This window comes from Ciconia boyciana, chromosome 1 (genome assembly GCF_034638445.1).
Source record: "Ciconia boyciana chromosome 1, ASM3463844v1, whole genome shotgun sequence".
Classification (NCBI taxonomy): Eukaryota; Metazoa; Chordata; class Aves; order Ciconiiformes; family Ciconiidae; genus Ciconia; species Ciconia boyciana.
The window spans coordinates 14,033,131-14,057,340 of record NC_132934.1 but is presented as its reverse complement, the minus strand read 5'-3'; the positions used below and the strand labels follow the sequence as shown (position 1 = coordinate 14,057,340).

At 38.7% G+C, this 24,210-nt stretch overlaps 1 protein-coding gene across 6 annotated transcripts in view; it reads left to right on the top strand.

Moving 5' to 3' along the window:
- RSBN1L (round spermatid basic protein 1 like) overlaps positions 1 to 24,210 on the top strand; it is a 59,814-nt gene that overhangs the window by 11,492 nt on the left and 24,112 nt on the right. For 4 of the 6 annotated variants that reach the window (XM_072858719.1, XM_072858728.1, XM_072858738.1 and 1 more), the window contains exons 2-3: positions 2,524 to 2,637; positions 19,021 to 19,664. In XM_072858719.1, the coding sequence (XP_072714820.1) occupies positions 2,524 to 2,637; positions 19,021 to 19,664 (758 nt within the window). The remainder of the gene's footprint in view (positions 1 to 2,523; positions 2,638 to 19,020; positions 19,665 to 24,210) is intronic. The other 2 variants (XM_072858757.1, XM_072858746.1) reach the window with 2 other exon arrangements.

The window sequence follows — 24,210 nt, the reverse complement described above, 5'->3', positions numbered from 1 at the left end:
GGAGAACTCTACTCTCTATTGCTTATCTATTCTGTGGGCTGTGTGAGGGAGGAAACCTGAGAATTTGTACATTTAAATTGGGATTCTCAACTGTTCTTTACTTGCCTGAGGCTGTATGCTGGTTTTGTTGTAGTACTGTGATTTCTAAAGGGGAAATAGTTAAGCTTAATTTATTTCAAACCTTCCTCATCTGCATTTACATTGTATTTGCTATTGCTTCAGGTATGATTTGCTTGTGGCTGTTGCTGGAGGAGGTCAAAGGACACTTCCATTGTTTCTTTTGCCTGGAACATCTCACCATTGACTCTGCTAATTGCTTTCTAGATGTGAAAATAAACTAGAGGCTCTTTAAAAGGTTTCCACTTGTTCTCTGTCCTTACTTATGTGTTGCTTCTCACAAAACTGGAAGATTCATTGGCCTGTGATGCTATTCATGAGCCTGCAATAAAGGATTCTTTCAGTCTCTCTTGTCCTCTTTCAACAAGGCTCAGCACTTGTATATGCTCTTCAATCTTTCTTTGATTCATAAGTGATAGCAGAAGTCAACTGTGCCTCTTAAAAGTATGCAAATGTTGAGATAAAATCTAGGTCTTGCCATGATAATTATAATCCTGGCTTGAGTTGAACATTCAATGCAGGTTGCAAATCAAGCCTGGTGTTACTGCCTACTTGCTGAGTGATTGTCTACTTTCAGAGTGTTACTTAAAGTCCTGTTGTATAACTTATTTCCTACTTCATATTTCTTAAGTTGCAGGGGATTTACAATTTGGGTGTTTCTTTTCGGGGAGGAGCAGGCTGGGGAGGAAGATTAATGTCTGCTTAACCTCCTCCTAGAAAGTACAGGTTTGTGTTGCTTAGGAAAACTTGTTTGGATTCCATGGTCTGCTATACAGATGAATCTGCTTTGTCATACCTTCTCACTGAACTGTTAGAAGGCTGTTCTTGGACATAACTGCTTCAGTTGTTTAGAATTAAGACTTCCAGACAGTTTTAAGGACAGGTACCTTATTCCTTATTATTTTTGTGCCAGCATAGTTTCTGTTCTCTCCCAACTGCTTATCTTGATCTGTGGATAGACAACAGGCATATCTCAATTGCCATCTCTTTTGGTTTTTATTTTCTTTCTTAGGCCCTTCCCAAAATACGTTCTTCATCCTAACAACTGCTAGGGTTCAAGTTCTGTAGCCTTACTAGTAAACTCCTAAAAGGAAAGATAGGAATGCTGTGGAGTCATTGTTAGAGTATTCATTTATGTGGTTTACTGTTAACACTTTGCACTTTTTGTTTAACTATTAACATGTTTCATAAATAGTTTGGTTATAGGACACTCTATATTGTCTTCTGGAATTTAACGCTTTCTTTGGTTTGGTGCTGAGGAATATTTCTGATTTGTTAGTAGTGAAGATACCTGCTTCTTCTATTTTACGTGAATGCTTGAGGAAAAGTAATTGGATTTCTCTTTGCTTCCACGTGGGGTTTATAATGCAAGTACCACAAATAAAACATTAGGATTGTCTCTCAGCTGTATTATTGAGAAAGCATTCTGAAGCATAACATTCTGTAGAAGCTTGAAATCAGATTTCCTCTTTCCCTGTGGAGGTTAAAAAGCCCCGTAAACTCTTGGAGCAGGTATTTGGCTTCAGGCCAAGAAACCAGGCATGGAGTGCTGGCGGCAGTGCATCTGAGCCTAGTAAAATCTGACTTCTCTAAATGCTTGGCCTCAAAAGTAAATCTAAACTCAGCTTGAAAAGATTACTGCTTGAAATTGTGAATTCCTCTGGGTATAGTATTTTTCATGTAGAAAGCATGCCTAACGGCTCTGCTTTTGTGTGACAAGGATTCAAAAACCTGGAGTGACTTGACAAGAAAGTGAATAATGAGACTGTTCAGGTAAGCTGTTGCTGATTGTAGGCAAGCAAGGCACCAGTGCATTGTATCTGCTGTGCAAATACAGCACATTTCATGTGTTTCTATTAATTACATCTTACTGCTATTAATGCATTAGTGTAGCCTGTGAACTTAATGTAAAAGATTCTGCAGCTGACAAATTAAGTCTTCATTCCAAGCTACTTGCAAAAGCCTTTAAGGTTAGACTGTGTAAAGATAGTTATGTGAAGTTTCTAGTGTATATGCGCACCCAGAAAAATACAAACTGTACTTTTTTTTTTCACCATTTCTTATCTAATGTGTGTAACTTGAATTTCAAGAAATAAGAGCTGACTACAGGTGCAAAATTAGAGCAGAGGGTAGTCGGAGTAAGCAAAAATTGTGAACTGTATACACTAACATGCTTAGTTGTTGCATACAGTTCTAACATAATAGAAACAAAACTTGCCTGAGTTAAATAAGCTTATGTTGGATTATGCAACAGATAAATATTAGCTTTTCATATTATAAGTACTGGGATTTCCTTGTAACTCCTCCTTTTATCCTCTTAATAGAGCTTACATAAGAGTAATATGAAGCGTGCATGTGAAAATTAGTTTTCTGTTCCTACTTAATTGTAAAATATTTGCATTTCAGCTCAAATCAAAGACAAAATTAAAGAAAGGGAAAAGAAGCAAAAAGAGAAGAAGAAGCACAAAATAATGAATGAAATCAAGAAAGAAAATGGAGAGGTCAAATTATTGCAGAAAGGTAGGTTCAAACTATGTAGTGGTATTTCATTCTAGTGCTTTAAAATCTTTGTAATTGGATTGGATACTGAGTTTTAATACTATGTTTTTCATTTAACTTAAATGCCATTTTCCCTGATTAGTTGGTATGGGGGTTGCAAATTAAAATGTAACTACACATTTTAAAATTTTTTTGTCAACTGTGTTAGGTACTAGAGATTTAAAAATATAACTATCACCACAATGTTGCTTATACAGTAGTAGTAAAGACTAGTACTTGAAGGAATAATATTGGTGATATCTACATCTTCTCTGCAGTTACTGAAGAAGGTTATAATTTTATATGTTGTGGAGAAGGACAGTGAATCCATTTCATATTTTATATCTAACATTAAATGCACAAAACTGAGTAACTAAGGAGTTATAATTCAGGAACTTCGTCAAATACTAAATTATGTACAACAGGCAGTCTTAATTTTGGCTAATTTCTTCAACTTCACTTACTGTAATGGAATGTAATTAAGATCATGTTCTGACACTTTCTTGTACATCCACTGAAGCTTAGAATTGTACAGTACTTGAGGTTGGAAGGGACCTAGTCCAATGCCACTGCTCAAAGTAGGGTCAACTAGAGCAGGTTGCTGAGAACTGTCTCCAAGGGTGGAGGCTCCACAATCTCCCTGGATAACCAGTATCAGTATTTGACCACTCTTGCACTAAAAAAGTGTTGTCTTATGTTTAAAAGGAATTTCTTTTATCTTAGTTTATACCCTTTACCTTTCGTCCTGTCACTGGATACCTCTGAGAATAGTCCTGCATCTGGGGAAGAATAACCCCAAGCACTGGTACATACTGGGGGCTGACCAGCTGGAAAGCAGCTTTGCTGAGAAGGACCTTGGGGCTCTGGCAGACACCAAGCTGACTGTGAGCCAGCAGTGCACCTTCATAGCAAAAAAAGGCCACCAGTATCCTGGGCTGCGCTAGGAAGAGTGTTGCCAGCAGGTCAAGGGAGGTCATCCTTGTCTACTCAGCACTGCTGAGGCTGCATCTGGAGTACTGTTTCCAGTTCTGGGCTCCCCAGTACAAGAAGGATATGAACTTACTGGAGTGAGTCCATCACGCGGTCAAAGATGGTGAAAGCATTGGAGCATCTAGTAGGACCTGTAGCAATAGGACAAGGAGTAATGGCTTTAAACTAGAAGAGGGTAGATTTAGACTAGATATAAGGAAGATGTTTTTTTACGATGAGGGTGGTGAAACACTGGCACAGGTTGCTCAGAGAGGTGGTAGATGCCCCATCCCTGGAAACATTCAAGGTCAGGTTGGACGAGGTTCTGAGCAACCTGATCTAGTTGAAGATGTCCCTGCTCATTGCAGGGGGGTTGGACTAGGTGACCTTCAAAGGTCCCTTCCAACCCAAACTATTCTATGATCTTTCCTATGAGGAAAGGCTGAGAGAGCTGGGACTGATCAGCCTGGAGAAGAGGAGGCTCAAGGGAGTTCTCATTAATGTGTATAAATGCCTGATAGAAGGGAGATGAAGAAGATGGAGCCAGACTCTTCTCAGCATTGATCAGTGACAAGACAGGAGGCAGTGGACACAAATTAAAACACATGAAATTCTGTCTGAATGTAAGAAAAAAACAAACAAACAAAAACTTTCGTACTGTGAGGGTTGTTGACTACTGTCACAGGTTGCCTACAGAGGTTGTAAAACCTGACTGGACACAGTCCTGGGCAACCTGCTCTAGGTGACTGTGCTTGAGCAGGGGGCTTGGACTAAATGATATCAAGAAGTCCCTTCCAACCTCAGTGTTTGAATCTGGCTACATCTTTACACCCTCTCATTAGGTATTTGTACACACTGATAAAATCCCGCCCCCCCGCTTTCTTTTCTCCATGCTGAACAATTCACTGCTCTCAGCCTCTCCTTGTGTGAGTGATGCTCTACTCCCTTAATAATTTTCAGGGCCCTTTGCTGGACTTGCTCCAGTATGCCCATGTCTGTCTTGGACTGGCAAGCCCAGAACTGGACATGATACTCCAGATGTGTCTCACCAGTGATGAGCAGAGGGGAAGAATCGCCTCCTTCAACCTGCTGGCAGTGCTCTTCCTAATCCTGTCCAGGAGGCTGCTGGCCTGCTTTGCCACAAAGGCACACTGATGGCTTATGGTCAACCTGTCATCTGCCAAGAGACCCAAGTCCTTCTCTATTGGGCTGCTGTCCAGCCAGTTGTTTCTCAGCCTGTGCTGGTGCACAGGGTTATTCCTCCCAGGTGCAGGGCTTTGCACATCCCAGTGTTAACTTCATGAGACTTCTGGTGGCCCATTTCTATAGCCCCTCAAGGTCCCTCTCACTGGCAGTGCAACCCTCTGGTGCATCAACCACTCCTTCCAGTTTTGTATCAGCTGCAAACCTGCTGAGGGTGTGCTCTGTCCCATTAATGAAGATGCTGAACAGTCTTGGCACAAGGTATCAATGTCTGGGTTACTCCAGTAGCGACTGTCCTCCAGCTGGACTTTGTGCTGCTGATCACAACCCTTTGAGCACAGCACTTAAGCTAGTTCTTGATCCACCGCACTCTTCACTTAGGTCATGCTGCATCAGTTTTTCTGTGAGGATGTTGCTTATTTAAGTAGACCAAGTATTTTTTTTCATGTTATTTTCAGACTCTGCTTTTGAAGTTAGGAACAAATTCCTGATACATTTTTCTGTTATCTTGGCTGCTGTAGGATTTCCTTTACAAAGAAAAAACTGAAAACCCCAAGACAAAACATTATCTTCAACACATTCGTATGAGGTCAGAGGCATGGAACCCTGTAATTACTACATCACATATTATACTCCAAGCACAGCTCCAAGGAACTATATTAGCAACTATGACAGAATAAAACCTCTGATCAGTTCTCAAGGCATCGGCTTAGACCATGAGGAATGTGTAAGCTGGTGACTTCCTGTGAAAAGAACAGATGTGGCTTGTCTTTGCCTAGCATGAAAGGAAGATGGTGATTGAGATACTGGGCAACACTTAACTGCCTCAACAGTGAGGTTCTTCAGGTTTTGTTTGTGTAGCAGCCTTTTTTTACACACCCCCCCCCCCCATTTCTGTTGCCATTCAGCAGATGAGGTGGAAGCTGCAAAGACAGCAAGTCTTGTTACACAGATCTAATAAATGATACCTAATGGAGTGTTGGGCCTCAAATGGTGCTTTATTTTCAAGTTAAAAAAAAAAGCATATGCACAGGGGCTCTGTTAGAACACCTCTGCTGTTCTGAGCTGGCTGAGTGGCAGGATAGGTTATTCTCACAGAGAGCAGTGCTACAAGTGCATTAGGTGCCTTATCACATCTATGAAATAGGGATATGTTATCAGTCAAGTATCATGTTTTAGGTTTTCTTTAAGATGTTGGTGGGAAGTGTTTTGTAGAGGCTCTGTTTGGTTTGCTAGCATCCTGCAAAATTGACTCCTATTTCAGGGAAAGAAGGGAGCATGTCAGGATAACAATTATTGAGAGCAGACAGATCCTCTCCAGTGGGTTTGTATCCTGTTCAGAACACCAGCTCTGGATGTCTTCTGTGGACCTCCAAAATCTGACTGGTTGTGCTTCTATGTGCTGTGAAGTTTGTATAACATTTCCTGCTTCCTTCTGCTGATGTAGCTTTCCGTCCTGGGAGCTGAGGGCAAGAGAGCAAAGGCAAAAGTGCTTTAAGATGCAACTTCTTGTACGTGTCAGTGCCTCTGTAACCTTCTCAAACGTAATTAACTCATCTAAGGATATCTTTTTCCTGTGGAACAAAAGTTAAGCTCCAAGCTCTTTTATTCTGAGCTCAGAATTCACTGTGTGGGCTTAGGAACAAAGGTTTGGAACTAGTCTACTTTTCTTTGGGTTTTTGGTTTTGTGGTTGCGTGTTTTTATGTGTGTGTGTGTTAAGAGACTACAGTGCTGGTCTCTAAAGACAGTTTATTTTCTTCTTCTAGGCATTAAATCTATACCTTGTTGTAAAATGTTACTCTGACCATCTGCTGAATGCTTTTAGTCGTATGTTGAGAATATTGTTAGTGTTTTGGTTTTCGTCTTTTTTGTTTTTTCTTCTGTTTGTGACTTACTTTCATTGAGGGCATGTAGGTAATAGCCTGCCTGACTTCAGACAGTTAAACTAACTGTCCAAGATAAAAGGTGGCTAGTTATAGAAGAAGAGGTCAGTGCTGAGGGACTGATGCCTTTTGAGGGAGATATGGTGCATAAGCCTGATTTTGGTGCTTTCAGCTGAATGTGGAAGAGTTTACTTACGTTAGGAAGTTTAGGGGTGTAAGCCATTTGTCAGTCTAAACTTGGGCTGCTGTTCTGTTGAATGCAATGATAAAACTTGCCCAAGCTGCAGAAGGGCAACTCTTAAAAAGGGTATTTTTGCAGTCCCTGAGGCTGCTAAAGGAAATGTGGTTGGCTTTTTCAGAGAGCCTGATGGCTTTTCTTATGCATCTAGAACAAAAACATTTTTTGTCATCCTTTTGCACTTGCAGATGTATTCTCTATAGAGTAAAGCTATATAATTGCACATTTTTCTCTCAATTTGTTATGTGGAAGGAAGAGCTCAATTCTTGGAAAAAAGCCTCTTTGCACGTGCATGTTAAAAATTCAGGAAATACAAGTGATTGAAACTTGCTCTTCAAAAACTCGGCATAATGAAAGTTACCTTTTAGAAATTGAAAGTTTCGTACCAAAAACATTCACACCGATGTGACATGGCTGAGGGTTACTGGAGGTCCTGCAAAAAGAAAAAGGATTAATAGGCTTATTTGTAAATAGTCCCATTTGTGTTTTCCCTTGGAAAAAAAAAAAGTCAGTCTTATTTTTCTCATTATTTATATCGGAGCACAGCAATTTCTAAAAATGCAGTAGGAGAAATTCTTAGTGTGTGTTTCTGCAAGATTAAATGCCTTGGTTTATGGAATGCCAAAATGCAGGGAAGAGGTGAGAATGAACATCTTTGTTGTGCTGGTATGAACATCTGTAAGAACAAATTTGTTTTCTAAAGCTTTTTTTTTTTTAAATTCTTCTGGGAGCAATGACACTTATTTTAATTCTACATTCTTACGAACCTTTTACATTTTTTATAGATGGCTTTTGCACAGAAGTGATTATAAAATAGGTATATTTAAGACGAAACATACTTCTGAGTCATACTGCATGCTTTTTCCCATCCACTATATTTTGTCTTCATGTGTTTTTAGGGAAAATGTTGAAGGATTTGTATGCAGTGCACTTTAGTTGATGGGACATTGAGAGGATGGGAAAGGCTGAAGTCAGAGTGCAGGGCACACAACCCACCACATTGATTTGCCTGTTAATACTGATTTTTGCTTTACAGTCCTTATGCATCGTTACCAACTCTTACTAATGAAATAGAGGAGTATAGGGTGAAACACAGATGTAAAATACAGGTAGGATATGTGTGATAAGATCACTGAGAGCAGAGCTCTTCTAAGTTCCAGTGGGCCTCAAATCTTTTTCAGAAAGAATGCATTAAATTTGCTTATCTTTTTGTGTGTAGCTGGTGGCTCACTGTTTTCCAAGTTTTCTGATATGTCTTTGCTGCTGCTTGCTCTTGATTCCTTCCCATGCCTTTACACGACTGATTAATTTCTACCCCTAAAGTTGCTGTTGCCTCCATTACTCCTTCTGTTCAGCTAGTGCATTCAGTTGGCTACACAAATCTTTGAGAACCTAAAGGGAACCAACAGTGCTGGACTTGAGCAGTCTCTACTGTTATCCACGCAGGGTGAGATGCTGTCAGCGGGTGCTGCTTTGGGATGGAGCAGGTGGCATTTGGAGGGAGAGCTGTGCTGTAATAGCTTTGAAGTGTGTTTTGCTGGAGGTGGGGGTCTGGAGCTTGAAACAAAGACTTCTGGTACATCAATGAAAAGCGAAAGTCAAGTCTTTCTACCATTGCCTGCAAAATCTATGCAGGCTAAAAGGTTTCCATACGAGATTTTGTTGTTGTTGTTGGAAGAGATCTGTGAAATACTAGTCTGAAGGCTGTGGGTACAAATTATGATAGGCCGTGTGTAGCATATGCACGTGTATTATTTTGAATTTCTTTTTATGGTGAAGACTGTGGAAATAATTGTAGTTTTTTAATTACTGTATTTCAAAGAGAAGGAATTCAAAGATAGTACTTCAGAGAGAGTTGCAATGCTGTCACATTTATAGGAGCTGTTCCTTTGAGAACAGTGTTTCTACCTTCAGCTTATGGCTAGTAAATGTCTTTGGGTAAGTTGCTAGGCTGGGTGCACACAAAATACTTTTCTTTTGCCCTGTGATTGTATGGTATATGTGAAGTGGGTTTCAGTTCTAATTTCCATGCCACAGATTAATTAAAATACTGTGATGGTCAGTTCAGAAAAGAGGTCTGGTTCTATGTGGGTTATTCTGCTGTCTTTAAAGTTCTTCCATAGCAGGGTAAAAAATGCTGGTAGCAGAGTGCTTGCTGCCTTTGCTGCTTGAAGTGGAAGGCTTAATTGAATTAAGATGATTAAATCAGCACTTTTTCACCCCATAGTATATTTTGATCCAGACATGTGGAACTGCACAGAAATTTTGTATCCTGCATGATTCCTCTTACAGATTCTTGTTCTCATATGCAGACCTATAATTTTGAACAGAAATCTTCTGTTACACCTTCCCCCTCCACAAGTTTCTATCCTTGCCTTTGGTCTAGGTGGGATTTCTGTTATGGTTTTTAGTTTGGATGTTGATTTATTTGGAGAGTAGAGATTTAGAAGTATGGAAGGAATAATAGGTTGCTGCTTTTTAAAATACTTTTGTAAAGTACATAAAATAGTTAATCTATAATTTTACATGTATATATTTAACGTGGTAACTCAGGTGACCGGACGTCAGAGACTGTTTGCAGGCTTCGTATTTTCAGACCGTTTGTTGTAGAACTACTCACTGAAAATATTTTAGATCTCTATATTTTTTATTCATCACTTTATAAATCTCTGCTTATCTTACAACATCCCATTGAAGCTTTCATGGTAAGAGCAGTTGTTGAAAGGGTATAGGAGGAAACATGTTAGGATCTTCCCGTGTGGCTCTGATGGGTAAGAGACAGTTACCTTAATGAGCTAATCATAGTAGAAGTCAACGTATATCCTTGCAGCAACTTTTATCACATCCTGTGTTTGTATGCCTGTAAGTATCACTTTCTGAAAATCTTGAATAGCTGTTCTCAAGGTGGTTGTGACTATTCAACTTCCAGGAGGGCTGAGGCAACATAAAATAGGATTATTTGATGTATTTTAGGCTTGACTCTTCTGATGTCTAATATTCAAATTTTCGAGCCTATAAAAATAACAAGATAGCTGTCAGTTCTCAGTTGTACACCTGCTGTTTGGTTTGTTTCCTGGGCTGCGTACTGAGACACCTTGAAGTTATGTTTGTTTTCAGCACATGGTCTATTAGCTTTTCAACCTATTGCCAATTGGTCTTGCTCATTCTCCTTATTTGCAGAGTGACTATGTGCATTTCATGTCTGTTCAGAATTTGATGTGCATGCTTTAAGTCTATTAGGAAGTCCCAGTCCTTTTGAACTATTTTGTAATATGTTTTTCATTAACTCATCAAATTATTATATAAAACTATATTTATTGAAAAAAAATTATAATACATGATGATATATTATATTGAAATCAAAATATAAAATTCTGTCACTTAGTTAACTATCTGGCTGGTAGAAACAAGCGTTTTTTAGGATCTAAAAGGCTTCTCATGGTTTTTCTTGTGCTGGGTGACTTTTTTTAAATTTATTTTTTCCTACTGTAAATGGCAATGCCTCCAAGAACACTTGTACTCTCTACGACTGCATATTTTTATTTACTTACTGGTTGGTGACTGGCGTCTTGGCTGCTCCTGTTCTAAGCTATTTTTTAGTTGTTTGTGGTTATGAACTTTAAACTCATTGGAAGATCCAGAGGGACACTTCTGTGGTTTGGACTGGGATTTCTGTGTTGCCTATTTAAAGACTCAGCCTGAAGAGCTTTAGCAGAGCTAAATCATCATAAATTTCTAATATGTCAGTAGCTTTAGTTTGAATTGCAGCAAGAATGCTAGAAAATTCTTGAGTTGTGTGTCTGGCCATGTGGGACTGTGGGGAAAAAAAGTGGAGACCATTAATTGGAGGTTACTTATTACCTATCCCCTTACTGGAGAGTACTAGGCAGAATGTCTCATAGTACTGCAGTAGGAGATAGCTAGTGCAGGACCAAGCCAAAGAGTTAAATAATGTTTTGTAGCTGATGACTGGAAGGCCAGGCTGATCTTTCACTGCAGAACAAGTAGTATACCTGCAGCTGGTTGATATTGCTGTGACTTTTCATGTGCCATAGAAAGAGGAGTAAGATGCTGTGTTCCAGTCCTTCTGTTCAGTTGAAAAAATCTAGGAAATCTGGTCCCTGTTTAGGTTCCTCTGCATTTATGTTCTTTCCTCCGTGCTCCTACACCCCACTAAGTGCTCCTCAGCTCTATTAAATTTTGGTGACTGAGTTTTCCTGAAGTGGGGAGGTGAAAACTGACTTAATTACTGGCTGCAGTTAGAGATGTTTGTCCCTTCCTGCTACTAGCTGTCAGCTAGAAAACTGTTGGAAAAATAAATTTAGCGTTGTTATTAATGTTTTTTTAAACTTTTAAAGTTCTCCCCCTAATAATTTTGGGGGCTGTGACCTCAAAGTTGAGAAACACTGCTCTAATTAAAACAACTGAATGAAGTAAAAGCTTTGTGGCCTCTGCTTACATAAAATTTCAGATCAAATGATCTCATGGACAAAACACAGCATAAAATAAATGTCAGGTAACTTCTGAGTTTTCTTCTTATAAAAGTTCACACTTGGAAGGAATCTGTAGTTACCAGAGTTCAGGCTGTGTAGCATCAATTTAAATTACAAGTACGTATCATTTAGTAATAACGGAGCATTGGCTTATCTGCATAAAGTTTGAACAGTTATGAATCTCAGTCCTTAGTAATAGGTCCTGTGCTGTGAGTGACAGGGGTCTTGTGGCACCACAAGAGATAAAATTACTGAGTTACCTTGAAAGATCTACCTGTCATGTAGATATATGCAGTGGCAGAAGTATTTGTGTTACATAAGGCCTGAGTTGCCTAGAAGATGGTTAAAGGTTGTTTAGAGGTAGTTCTGTTATTCTGAGTATGTGCATCCATGAACAGAATGAACACAGATTTCCATTCTTCTAATTTCTTTAAAAATACAGTGCAAGTTTTATAACTCCATCCTCGTGCAGATAGTGCTAGCCAAATAAGAGCAGAAGCAAAATTAAAATCTTGCTGTTTGGTCTTTTACACTCCAGTAAAGTGTGAGCTCAGTCTGCTTTTTAACATCAGCTCAAGGGGAAAGCTCCTGTAAATGTCTATGGGTGCTGAGGGTTTTTCTCCCCACCCCCTGCCCGTTATTCCTTATTCTTGTGGTCCCAAAGCAGTTCTCCAACTCACCTTAACTAAAAGACTTCTTTAATACAAGTGAAAATTCTTACTTCTGTCTCGTGTTTCTGAATCATGCAGTGGAAGAAGTTTTTTTGGTTTTTTTTATAGCTGTTTAAGTAGCTGTGCTTGTCTAAATGCATCTCAGAACACAGAGACAGAAGATGCCATGCACTTCAAAATGGCTACTGTCTTGGCTGAAATTAGATTCCAACAGTTGTTTGTTTGTATGTATGTATGTATGTACCTTCACTGTGATTGCTGGTGAAGGCTCTCTGAAACACCTGTCTTGAAGGTTTTGGGTTACTTCTCAATTTGAGTTACTTCTCAATAGTAACTACTTGAGAAGTGAAATGTTAGCTGTCACGGATGGAGTGATGCACTTCACTCGTAAGAGAGGAGTAAAAATATACTTTATTGATATGAAACAGTGAGTTAACAAGGTTCAATGGTAAATGTGACAGTGGTTGAACAAGATTCGATTATTTACTGCATATAGAACAGGACAAAACTGTCAGGGAGACCCTCCCGTTGAGTCATGAGGTTCAGAAAGGATCCCCTTGCTTTCTAAACTCCTCCTCAGAGAGGAGTCTAGGTATGGCTGGATCCAAACCTAGTCCCCGACTTGGTCAATGGTTTATGTCTAAAGGATTATATATGTGCAGTCAATTCTTTATATCACTTAGCTAAGATTTCAAAGTTTAGCATGCTATTAGTCACTTACTGAGGATGTGTTGCGGCAAAGAATCTCTCGACCGTGAGGAGTAACCTTGAGAGGCATCCCTACTCAGGTGGAGGTCCTGATGTGCAGCCCTCTGCTGTGCAGGAGAGCTCCAATGGCTCTTGGGCTGCTCGCTACTTATGGGGGTAAGATGATTGACCCATACTCATATTTGCATACCAGCAAGATGTCTGGGTCCCTGCTCCAGACAGCCCTTGGCTGCTGTGTTGCCATCCGTCCCCAAAGTCCATCATAAACTGGCTGCAGCCATTGGGACCACCCCCACTGGTGGTTACTGCTTATGTGGAGGGGGCGGGGGGAGCACACCACCATATTAGCTTGCATCAAACACTGCACTGCTGCTGCCAAATCTTGCTTAAAACAAAGCTAGTTTGGGTATCTCAGTCCTACAGTGTTTAGATCTTTACTTAGCCTTTTGGATTGCTTGCTTGTGTTTTCACCAAGTTCTGTATGTCTGCTGTGAGGCAACTTGATTAGTGCCCTAGGGAGACATTGAAGGCAGCTGTTCTTTTTTGGTGTCCGTTAGCCAAGTGTCAAAGCAGTGTTACTGGTTTTGGAAGAGGCAGCACATTTTGCTTTAAAATGTTTTGATATATGCAGCAGAGTGAGTGAGTGAATGAGTGTGTTTCTGCTCTTCTCTACAGCTAACCCAAAAGAAGAATAAGATGAAAGTACTTTATTGGGCATTGCTGATAGCAATCCCAGTATTTCAGCAAACTAATTCCTTTTGCTATTGAAGTCTTTGCAACTTCTGAGCAGCTTTAAACACCTACTTCAGAGTGGATGTTTGAAATTCAGCAGAGCAGAAGCCTTAGGCTAGAAATGTGCCTTCTCCTTATTCTGTGAAATTCTATTCAAGCTTTGCTGAGAAATACTACTTCTAGAAATCAGTTTTCCATTTTTTGTTTGTATTCCTCAGGAAAACTTTGGCTGTATGCTAAAATAATTGAACACAAATATTCTAAAGTTGGGCATAGGTTGATATCAAAGCAGTATTGGGAACAAGCACTGTACAGCACCACCCACACACTCACTGTAATAAAAGAGAGAGGAGAGAAATTGTAGTCTGATCCATGTTACAGTTAAATGTACTAGAATGTTACCTTTAAAAAAGTAAATTGTATAACATTAATGTTTAATTTACAAGTTCAAGCTTTCGGGTTAGGAAACTTTCTGTTAAGGTTTGCTAGGAACTTGGTCCTATCTCATACATGTGTTAAGGTAGTGTTGCATGTGGCAGGGGGATTTTTTTTACCCTTAAAATTTCAGCCTTGTTCAGTGCTTGGGATGGACAGATGAAGGTGTGGTGGGCAGCGTAGCTAAGCAGATGAAGTGGTTTGCTGCCACTGATGAAGGGTGGGTTCTGCTACTCCTCATTGCCTGCTATCCGTGGTCTCCATGCTCTAGTTCCTGTCTGACAATGCCGTGAACCAATTCTGTTCATTCATCTAGCAGCAAAGGGAATAGTTTTCTGCTGAGCCATTAAGTTGAGCCAGTTTACTGTGCAGGCAGGTGAGCATCAGTCAGTACCAGGAATGGTGTAGGACTGTGTGCCAGGAGCAGTGGCAGAGGAGAGTGGGGAGTTGGACTCTACCCATCTGTGGCAGTGAGCTCTCAGATTGGTCAGCTGTATCATATATCCACATTTGAAGGCTGAACAAATAATTATGAATTTAACATTTTTCTAGTCTTTCAGTATTCAGTGTAATATTATAACATAACATAAATATCGTTTTCTCTATGATATAGTGTCCGAAGTATCTAAAAATAATTTTTCCTAAGTATGTAATTTGCTGCCAGTGTGAAAATGAAGTAGAGTTCTTGACAGATTTTGCCTTGTGTATGCAGTAGCATAAGCTTGTGTGAATCTGAAAAAGGCTCAAAACATCTAATCACTTTTTGAAGTCATGTTATCTTTCAATTTCTGCTTGAAGTGCTTTTTGAGAACTAAGTTTTACTCTTGTTGGTATGTAATTTTTTTTTTTAAGTCTTTAATTCTAGTAATGTTTTGAAAAAATCCTATTTGGAATCCCCTCTCTCTTCTGATGTCTTTTACGTTTTTTTTTCCTCTCCAGTGGCATCAGTAGCTCAGACCCTTGAAGGAGGGATTCATATTTTGTCTCCCAAGGATAAACACTCCCCATTTTGATTTTTTTTCTCTCTCTCTTCCCAGTTGCCAGTAGCAGTTCAGGGGTCTCTGCTACTTCCCATCGTAGATCTTCTGGTGGTTTTTTTTGTTATACAGCCATTTGTTCCTTCAGTGATTGTTGCTCTCTTGGTTTCTAGGTGTTTCAGAATTAAAAATTGCTTCAGTTCTATCTTTTTTGGTATATAGAGATCCAAAAACTTCTGTGGAAGAGAAGACAGTTGTGGTCAGAGACGAGAGGCTGCTAGCAAATATTTATTTGGTTCCAAATTGTGTGCATCATTTTTGCAATTTCTCATGATTTGGGAAAGCATATACTGATGAACTTCAATACTTGATATCTGTATAAATGGCATAACCCTTGTAGTCTGTGATCAAAAGTAAAAACAGTCTATATTATTAAAATATTTGTATTAAAAGCTGAATAGAAAATTTCTTTTCACACTGGGAGGAGGACTGTGGTGGATACCAGAAAAAGAATTATTTTTATCCTGTGGTTAAGAGCTTTTTTCCCCTTCTGAAGGTTTCACAGAGATGGTGTGAAAACAAACACAGAGAATGATAAATGTTCTTCACTTTAAAAATGTCTTAGCATAATCAGTCTTAAGAAGGTTTTGTGTACTTACGTACGTGTATACCAAGTTAACTAAAACATATTTTTACAACTGGTTTTGAGTGCAAACCTTTTTGGATATGTTTACATGAACTTTGCATAATTTGACACTGATTTACATTCTGTCTATCTGATTTTAATTGTGTACGTTACATTGGGGTTTTTTTTGTTGCATAATTTGACACTGATTTACATTCTGTCTATCTGATTTTAATTGTGTACGTTACATTGGGGTTTTTTTTTTGTTGTTTCATGGTCTCTTAAAAGCACCACTGCTTTTGAGACCATGGCTTTGCTCTTTTGAGTGCTGTTTACTGAGGATTAGAATAGAATAGAATAGTTTGGTCGTAAGGGACCTACAACGATCATCTAGTCCAACTGCCTGACTGCTTCACGGCTGACCAAAAGTTAAAGCATGTTGTTAAGGGTATTGTCTAAATGCCTCTTAAACACTGACAGGCTTGGGGCACCGACCACCTCTCTAGGAAGCCTGTTTTGTAGTTTAGTATTTTTGTAACATTAAAAGTGGGGTTTTGGGTTTTGCATGTGTTTGCTTTGTTGCTTTGTTTGTTTGGGTGTGTTTGCATAGCTGCATCTGTGAACTACATTAAGTAATGGATTAAAAAAACAGCCACCACATATTACAGGAGGAGTCGAATTAAATTGATTGTTAGACAGTAAAACTTCTCAAAAGATATAACCAAAGGTAGGGAATGGGATGGATTGAAAGGGGGAATCAGATAATCTTTCTTCTCGTATTGTAGAAACAGAAGTCAACAATTTTTGACGTAGTTTTGCACAGATACAGATTCATAGCAATCTTTTATGTAAGTACTTTACATTTTAAGTAGTAATAATGGAATGTAATTTAATAGGTGGCTGTTCAGCAAGGTTGTATGGATGCTGATCTTCAGTTGTCTAAAGGTTTTCTTTGGTGATTATAGACATGCTAAAGTATGAGAGAGCAATTTGGCTCTTGCCATAGCAAATAGCTTCTTGCTTTAAACTTGAAGAACTTTAAACTTAAAGTTGTTGTATTTGTTGCCAGTTGTATTACTGCTGATTGTACCCCAATGAATATAAATTTCCATCCTTTCCCTGCCGTGCATGAAGTCTTAGGTCTGGGTGACTAGTCCCTACAAAAACCTGAGCTCCATTTGAGACCAAGTGAAGTGGGTTGACAGGTCACACCTGCTTCCCCCTGCCTCACCGTGCTGCAGCATTCAGTGCTGTAATTCCATACTTTCTATATTCAAGCTAATATAATATCTGGAAATGTTTGATGACTTCATGATATGTCAGTATAGCAATTAATTTTCATGTTTACACAATTTTAAAATGGTAAGTTAAAGCATTTTTAAGAGTTTGAAATACCCGTAGGCTCTTGGATGCTCTCTAGTTGTGTATTCCTGCAGTCAGGAGGAGGTAAAAAACCGTCTATTCTGTAGTCCATATTTTGAGGTTTGGATTGAGATTTCTAAGCCTATAATGTGGAACTTCTCACTGTCATAAACCATTTCTTTGTTTTTATTCCCCCCCAAATGGAACTGGTGCTGTAATGACACTATTATAGTACCCCAGAATGTGAGCAGTAGGTGATTTTTGTCAGGTGATGACATTTCACTCAAGTACCCTAGCACCCCCAATGAACTATTTTCAGTACTCCTCTAAGGTTGAGGTAGTTGTTTGTACACATGTTGCTGCTCTTTTTGGTCTTTCCATTTTTCGAAGATTTAAAAGACTCTTGTGGCAGAAGGAAGATGTTAACAAAGAAGTGGTGAATATTGCATCTACCAGATGAAGCAGTCCTGTTGCAGAGGCCCACGCTGGTTTTACGTTAAATTTCAGCCTAATGAAAGGACAGATTTTCATGAGGATACTGTGCCTTTTGGCAGTTAACTTGGTTAGCTAAAAATGAAATTGTGCTCTTAGAGTATGCTATGTTAAATCTGATTTAGAGTGAAGGGAGTCTTTGAAGCTCTTAACTGTGTGGATTAGGTTAAGAAATCCTGAACCCACTTCCTCATTTGGGCTAAGTAAGAAATGAGTGACCTCAGGGCACTTCTTCCCCGCTCCAAGATGATAAAATAGATGCTAGAGAGAGAACTAGCTTGCCTGCCTCCACTTCAGAAATCCCAGAGGTATGTAGCTGCTGTCACAAACCTCGAGAGGCTCAGAGGCAAGTGTCTTAATTGCTTGTTCTTCTTTCCAGTATCTGTACCTTCCATATCCAAACCTCTTAATTATCAGCAAGAATGTGTGATTCCATGCACCAACAGTTGTGATTTTTTTTTTTTTTAAGGACTCTTGTGAATTACTTAGGCTGAGGATTGCAATCTGAAAGTAGTCTACTACAGCATAGTAATAGAGACTGGCTAACTTTTGTGAATTTGAGATTACTTAGAAATTGTGTATTTCATTGCAAGACTAAACTTCTGTGTCTGAACCTGCTGGCCTTGAATCGCTTGTTGTGAATATAATTTTGAGCTGTAACATGCCCAGTAATTTGATTTATCAAATCGTGAAATGACTTCAACTGCTAGACTTTAGGGCGGTGTAGTGACAGAAGTTTTTTTTTTTTTTGGATACCGTGTTTATTACTTGCAAAAAAAAACCCCCAAGAGCACTTGAAGAAAAACCCTTTAAAACAAGGAAGAATGTTTACCTTGGGAATCACTTGAACGCGTTATCCCCAAATGAGTGCTTTTGGCTTTAGGCCATTACAGTTTGTTTTCAGTTCAGCTTGCATATTATATAAACTTGAAGCTAGTTTCTGTTTTGTGAGGTTTTGGTTTCTGGTGGCTGGTTGTTTGGGGTTTTCTTGTTTGTTTTTTTTTGTTTGTGGTGGTAGTTTGTTTTGTTTAAATTATTATTTTTTTTTTAAGAAGTATGGGATCAGTTTTTATGTTTCCACATGTATTTCAACAAAGTTTATTTAGTTCTGGAAGAATGGTCATGTAAAGCCATCTGACAAGGTAGGTTCTGGCAGTGGCATCTTGTGAACAGCTTGCTGATGATGGCTGATATTCATTGACCGTTTATAAACCCCTTGTTTCGCAACGTTTGTTGACAGCTGTCATGTAATGTCTCTGAACTTTCTGGTATAGTAATTGCTGATGACCAGTTAAAGCGCATGATTAAGGATTGTGACTCATCATGAAAGCAGCCTTAGGAAACTTGTTTTTTTTGTGATTTCCTCCCTCTTCCCCCCAGCTTATTTGTCAGTCATAATGTGAACGTGGCAGGTGTCTCTTACTACTCATTTTCAGTAAGATACACATTGTGACCCTTGGTATTGGTCTCTGGTCTGTGTGTGCCATGGTGAGGGTTTTGGTAACTTTGAATCCTGATCTTTAAATGCATATTTTGTATGTGAAGATACTTAGGAGATCTTTTTTCCTCTGAACAGGTGGGAAGGAGAAACCAAAAACCAATGCAGAAGAGCTACAGATTAAAAAAGTTAAGAAGAAAAAGAAAAAGAAACATAAAGAGAACGAGAAGAGGAAGCATCCAAAAATGTACAGCAAATCCATTCAGACCATCTGCTCAGGATTGGTTTCTGATATTGAGGATCAGGAAGCCAAAGGCATCATAGATGATCATCTTAAGGATTTCAATGGGAAAAATATGGATCCCAAGAAGGACTGTGAGTCCAAGATACCAGAGAACAGTGAGTTTCCATTTGTCTCGTTAAAGGAGCCACGGGTTCAAAATAAACTCAAAAGGTTGGACACATTGGAGTTCAAACAGCTGATTCATATTGAGCACCAGCCTAACGGAGGTGCATCAGTTATCCATGCCTACAGTAATGAACTCTCCCACTTATCTCCTGTGGAGATGGAGAGATTTGCAGAAGAGTTTGTGGGTCTGGTTTTTAGTGAAAATGAAAACTGTGCAGCTTACTATGTAATGGGTATTGTTCATGGGGCAGCTACTTATTTACCTGACTTTTTAGACTACTTTTCATTTAATTTTCCCAATTCACCAGTGAAAATGGAGATTTTGGGAAAGAAAGATATAGAGACAACGACTATGTCAAATTTTCATGCTCAGGTAAGAGGTTATACATTTTACTTTCTAAAGTCATATAATGGTTTCAAACAACTGTGAATGGGATTTTTTAGAATACAGTTACTATTAGCTGTGCCGTGTGGATGACGCAGAAGACTAGAAACAAGGGAATTCTTTAAGTAATAAGTTAGTTCTGCAATATTAAAGATAAGGAACCTATTAACTGAGACATAAAGTGTGATTTTAGGGGGGAGGGGGTGTGTTTGCATGCATATGTATGTGTAGGTTTCTTTGGATTTGTTTCTGTAGCTGAAGCTTAACCATGAGTTTTGGAGGGTTAAAATGATTCAGCTGCAGCTATCTGGACATGTGAACTGTAGTTCATCTGTACGAACTTCTTCATAAAACAAAATGCTTTAATACCTTAGAACTATGTTATACATAAAACCTGTGTAGGGCACAGTTAATTAGTTGCATTTGTAGTTTGAGCCTTCTAAATCCATCCTTAAAGGAGAACTTAATGGTGGTTAACATCGCTACTAATTTGATCCTTACCCCTTCGTATTTCCCCCCAGTTAGTTGTATTCTTTTGAAAGCTGTTATGTGGCAAAATGGCAGGCAGCTTTTGAATCGCTTCTTTTTAATTATTTTCTTTTTTTTTTAATTTTCTAGAGAGAAATGACTGTATAATCTCTTAACAACAGCTACTGATTAAACATCACCTCTGCTATTTATTAACTTGCTGTGGAAGATGCACTACTGTTGCATATAAATTATTTATATTTCAGGTCTTTTAAGTTCAGGGGGAAAAAAAAATTCTAACTTTCTTAAATTGCCACCTTGGTGATGAGGATATTTTGTAAAGCCCATACAGATAATCTGAAACAACGTATGAAGAAACTCAATCCTGTTTTTCATTATATCAACTTTAGCTCAGTTGCCTGTTTAATTCCCTGTTTGTGAATTTAGATGTTGTATAGAACACCTTTGAACTATTTTAGTCTTCACTTTTTAGACAATTATGAAGAGTTCAAGTGAAAGTTATACTGTCATCTTTTTTATGAAAAACATGCTTTTTTCCTTCAGCTACATAAACATTTGCATGGAACACTATTGCATTTATTGACAAATTTCAGGTGTGTGTTATCCACAAGGATATGCAGAACTGAAGTGGTGCTGCAAGAGAACGTTTGCAGGGCTGGTTAAGAAAACATCCACTGCTATGGAATATGAATATTCTGTGAAATACATTCACTATTTTTTTTCAGTATGTAAACTGAATCATTACTTTAATAGTAAAAATCACAGAACATATTATGGGCAGCTACCCAGAGCTGCTCTGTCTTAGGTAATTTTATATAAAAAAAGCTGGATCTGTCCTTGTAAGTATGTTCTTTAAGTCCAGCCTGTTGTCTTGGGCAGCATTGAATGCAAGCATAGCTGTGTGCTAGTATCTGCCCTGAAGAACTAGTTAAGAAAAGCCAAAATTTTATTTTTGTGAATTACAATGGAATTATTTTACTGAAAGGATGGATTAACTTGGTATTATAATGGTTATCATCAGTATCTATAGTTAAATCAGTCCTGTGGTCACTGGGGTTGAGATCGTAATTTCCCATTTTTCTGTAAGTGAAGGAGGAACAGAGATGAAAGAAGCCAAACTGTATTATTATAGCATTTAACTGGTCAACTTCATAGTCTGTCTTCTAACCTATATTTTACTTGGCTGGAGGTTTAGTTCTGTTATCTTCTTTTCCTTTGATTTCTCTCTTTTTCAGTTAGTTTTCATAGCATTTTTAACATGTGTCAGAGTTTGGTTACTTGACAGAAAATGCTTGGCTCCTTGTAGTTTTGCTAACAAAGGGTGTAGTGTGTGTATAGATAACGTACACAGGCATACACCAGACTTACTCAGATCATCTTCTGCGCAGCATCTCTGTTTCCTGGAATATCTAAGTCAGTGTCTTGGTTGCCTAGCTATTGATTCTATTTTTCCTTATTATTTCATTATTTTTTGTCTTATTCTTGCTGCTTATTTTGTCTTACTCAAGTGATTTGCTACAGTGGAAAGGTTTTGTTAGCCTAGTTTTCTCCTTTCTGACTAGGGCTGGCATCAAGGATGTCTAGGAAGGAGTATGAGAGTCTAGTAGTCATGGTGATACTGTGTCAGAGTGCTCATCCTCCAACGATATGACAGGACCTTTTTGAATCTGAGAGTTGTGAATTTCATGGTTTTACCCTTCCGCTGGATTTTTTTTGTGTGTGTGAATTTCATTCATTAGTATCAGTTACCTCTCTTTTTCAGTTTTCTGCCTCTACCTTCCTCTATAAAAGGTACTAAATGATTGTGTAACTTGTTACCCTTTTTGCAGATAGATAATATTCTCCTGTCTTGTTGAGTTCTTTGTGGATCTTTTAAAGGGATTCTAATGTGCTGTTGCAGTATATTTCAATGAAATTTTAAATGTAGTTTTCTGTTCCTACATTGCAAAAGCTCTGTGCTGCTGTGTTCCCTGTTGTCCTGAGCTACCTGAGCAATGTTGCCTAGCTATTGTTGTGTAATCTCAGTTGACAGGTGAGTTGTTTTCTGATGTCTAAGTAGGAACTTGGTTTTATCAAGTCTGCTTTGAGTGTCTATCTCAACCTCCTTTAGCCTTAAGAAACTTGGGTATTGCTTTGCTAATTTTAACTAAAACACTGAAATAAGGCTCACTTTAGTATATGAAGTTTGTTGTTTTTGAGTACTCATTGTAGCACATGTAATCAGTCTGACAAACTAAGTATTTAAAAAGATCTAAAAAAGTATTAAAAAAAATAAAAAGGAGGGATGAGCTAAGCCTGAAATGGAAGGTATTGTAGAGTATTTTATCAGAGTTTTTATTTCTCAAGTTGATTCTTTCAGTACTACTCAATAAACTCCCATCTCCTGTTTTGTGGCACATGAGGGTTTTTTTGGTTTTAAGTAATGCATGTTTTCAAGTCACTGAGTCCTGTGGTAGGAGGCAGATTCCACAGTAAACTCTGGCGAGATCAAAACTGTTGGAATCCTCCTAAGTCTACCTGGAAAGTCTGCATCTCTCAAGTAATTTACTTAGTTTTCACAATTGTAGAGTTGAAAATGAACTCTACAATATAGAGTTCCCTAGTGTCAGACAGAAGTAATATAGTTTCACTTGTTAGGAGATTAGAAGTGGGCAGAAGCTTATGAGAATAGTTAGAGCAGGCACAGGAGAGAGGAGTTTGTGTTGGAACTGGTTCTGTCTCATCAGAATTAGCTTTTAAATTTTGGGGTGAGAGGAACTGGGGAGTTTTTAATGACCTAGCTTGGGCCTATGTTTAAGTACTCCTTAATTCTTAAAATTTTTTAGGTTAGTGGAGCAGCTCTGTTTCTGTGAACTGTCTGTAAGGCTTAGTCAGACTGTTTCCATAATTGGGCAAAATGGAATTAGTGTGGGTATCTTTGTAGCCAGTAAGTCACTCTTTCAGGTGGTGGAAAATTGTCTGCTGTAGGTACATCCCCGGGCTCCATCATTTGTGTAGATGGCAACAGCTGCATCAGTTACCTGATAGCTATGAATCTTACTTGAGGTTCTTATGAGGGTTTCAAAGAATGTAAATAATCAGCTTTTGCCACCTACTTGCAGCTGACATCACTTCAGTTAAGCTATCTAGTGCTGTTGAGGCAAATGCCTCTAGTATTTTGAGCCCATCGCTGTGTCCTCATGATGGGCAAGTGTAAATTTTTATTGCCTCGCTGAAAGCCCAAAGTGCACACTTCATGTTTAACCATAACAGTGCTTAGTGGATTGATTTCACTGTGCTTCAGTCTTGTCCCAGAGGCAACTTCTTAGTACAGGTGAAGTAAAATGCTGAGCAATACCCATCAATTCCTGTGCTTCAAGACAAGATTGACTATTTTAAAGCCATATCTGACAAATGCTTGTCTGATGTGTTTGCTGGAGATCTCTAGGTGATTCCACACTTCCCGAAGAAATCTGTTGAAAAATCTTTTTTTTTCTTGTTTCTCCTCTTAGTCCTCCTGCCAGTCCTTTTATTCTGATATTTAGTGGACAAGGCAGACAGTTTATGCCTTTTTTTTTTCCCCAGTGTTCTCTGTATTTGAAGATTGCTTAACAGCTTGTTTTTTTCCATTTGAGTTATTTCAGTCTACCATTACATGCTGTATTCTTACCGGTCTCTACTGCTCTCCCCTTATGCTCTCTTCAGTTGTCCTTATCTTTCTTAAAATGCAGTACTGAAAATGGACGGTGTCTGCCTGGTGTATTGTTGTCAAGGAGTAGGAGAAGATTGCTTCAAGTCTGGCAAAATTATTGCTCTTTGTTATCTATTTCTGCCTTTTTCAGAGGCGTTTGTGATCTGCTGTAGCAGGAGGCTGCTGCTAAATGAGTCACCCCCCTTTTCATGTTTATGCAGTTAATTATATATGTCTGCGTGTAGTTGTTTGCTGTTATTCAAATTGAATTATATCCTGTGTATTCAGATCCCTTCTCCAGTTTAATCAAAGACCTTGTCAGTTTTGATCCTTTCCTGTAATAGGCTTGCAGCTTTGTGTTACCTGCAGGTTTCA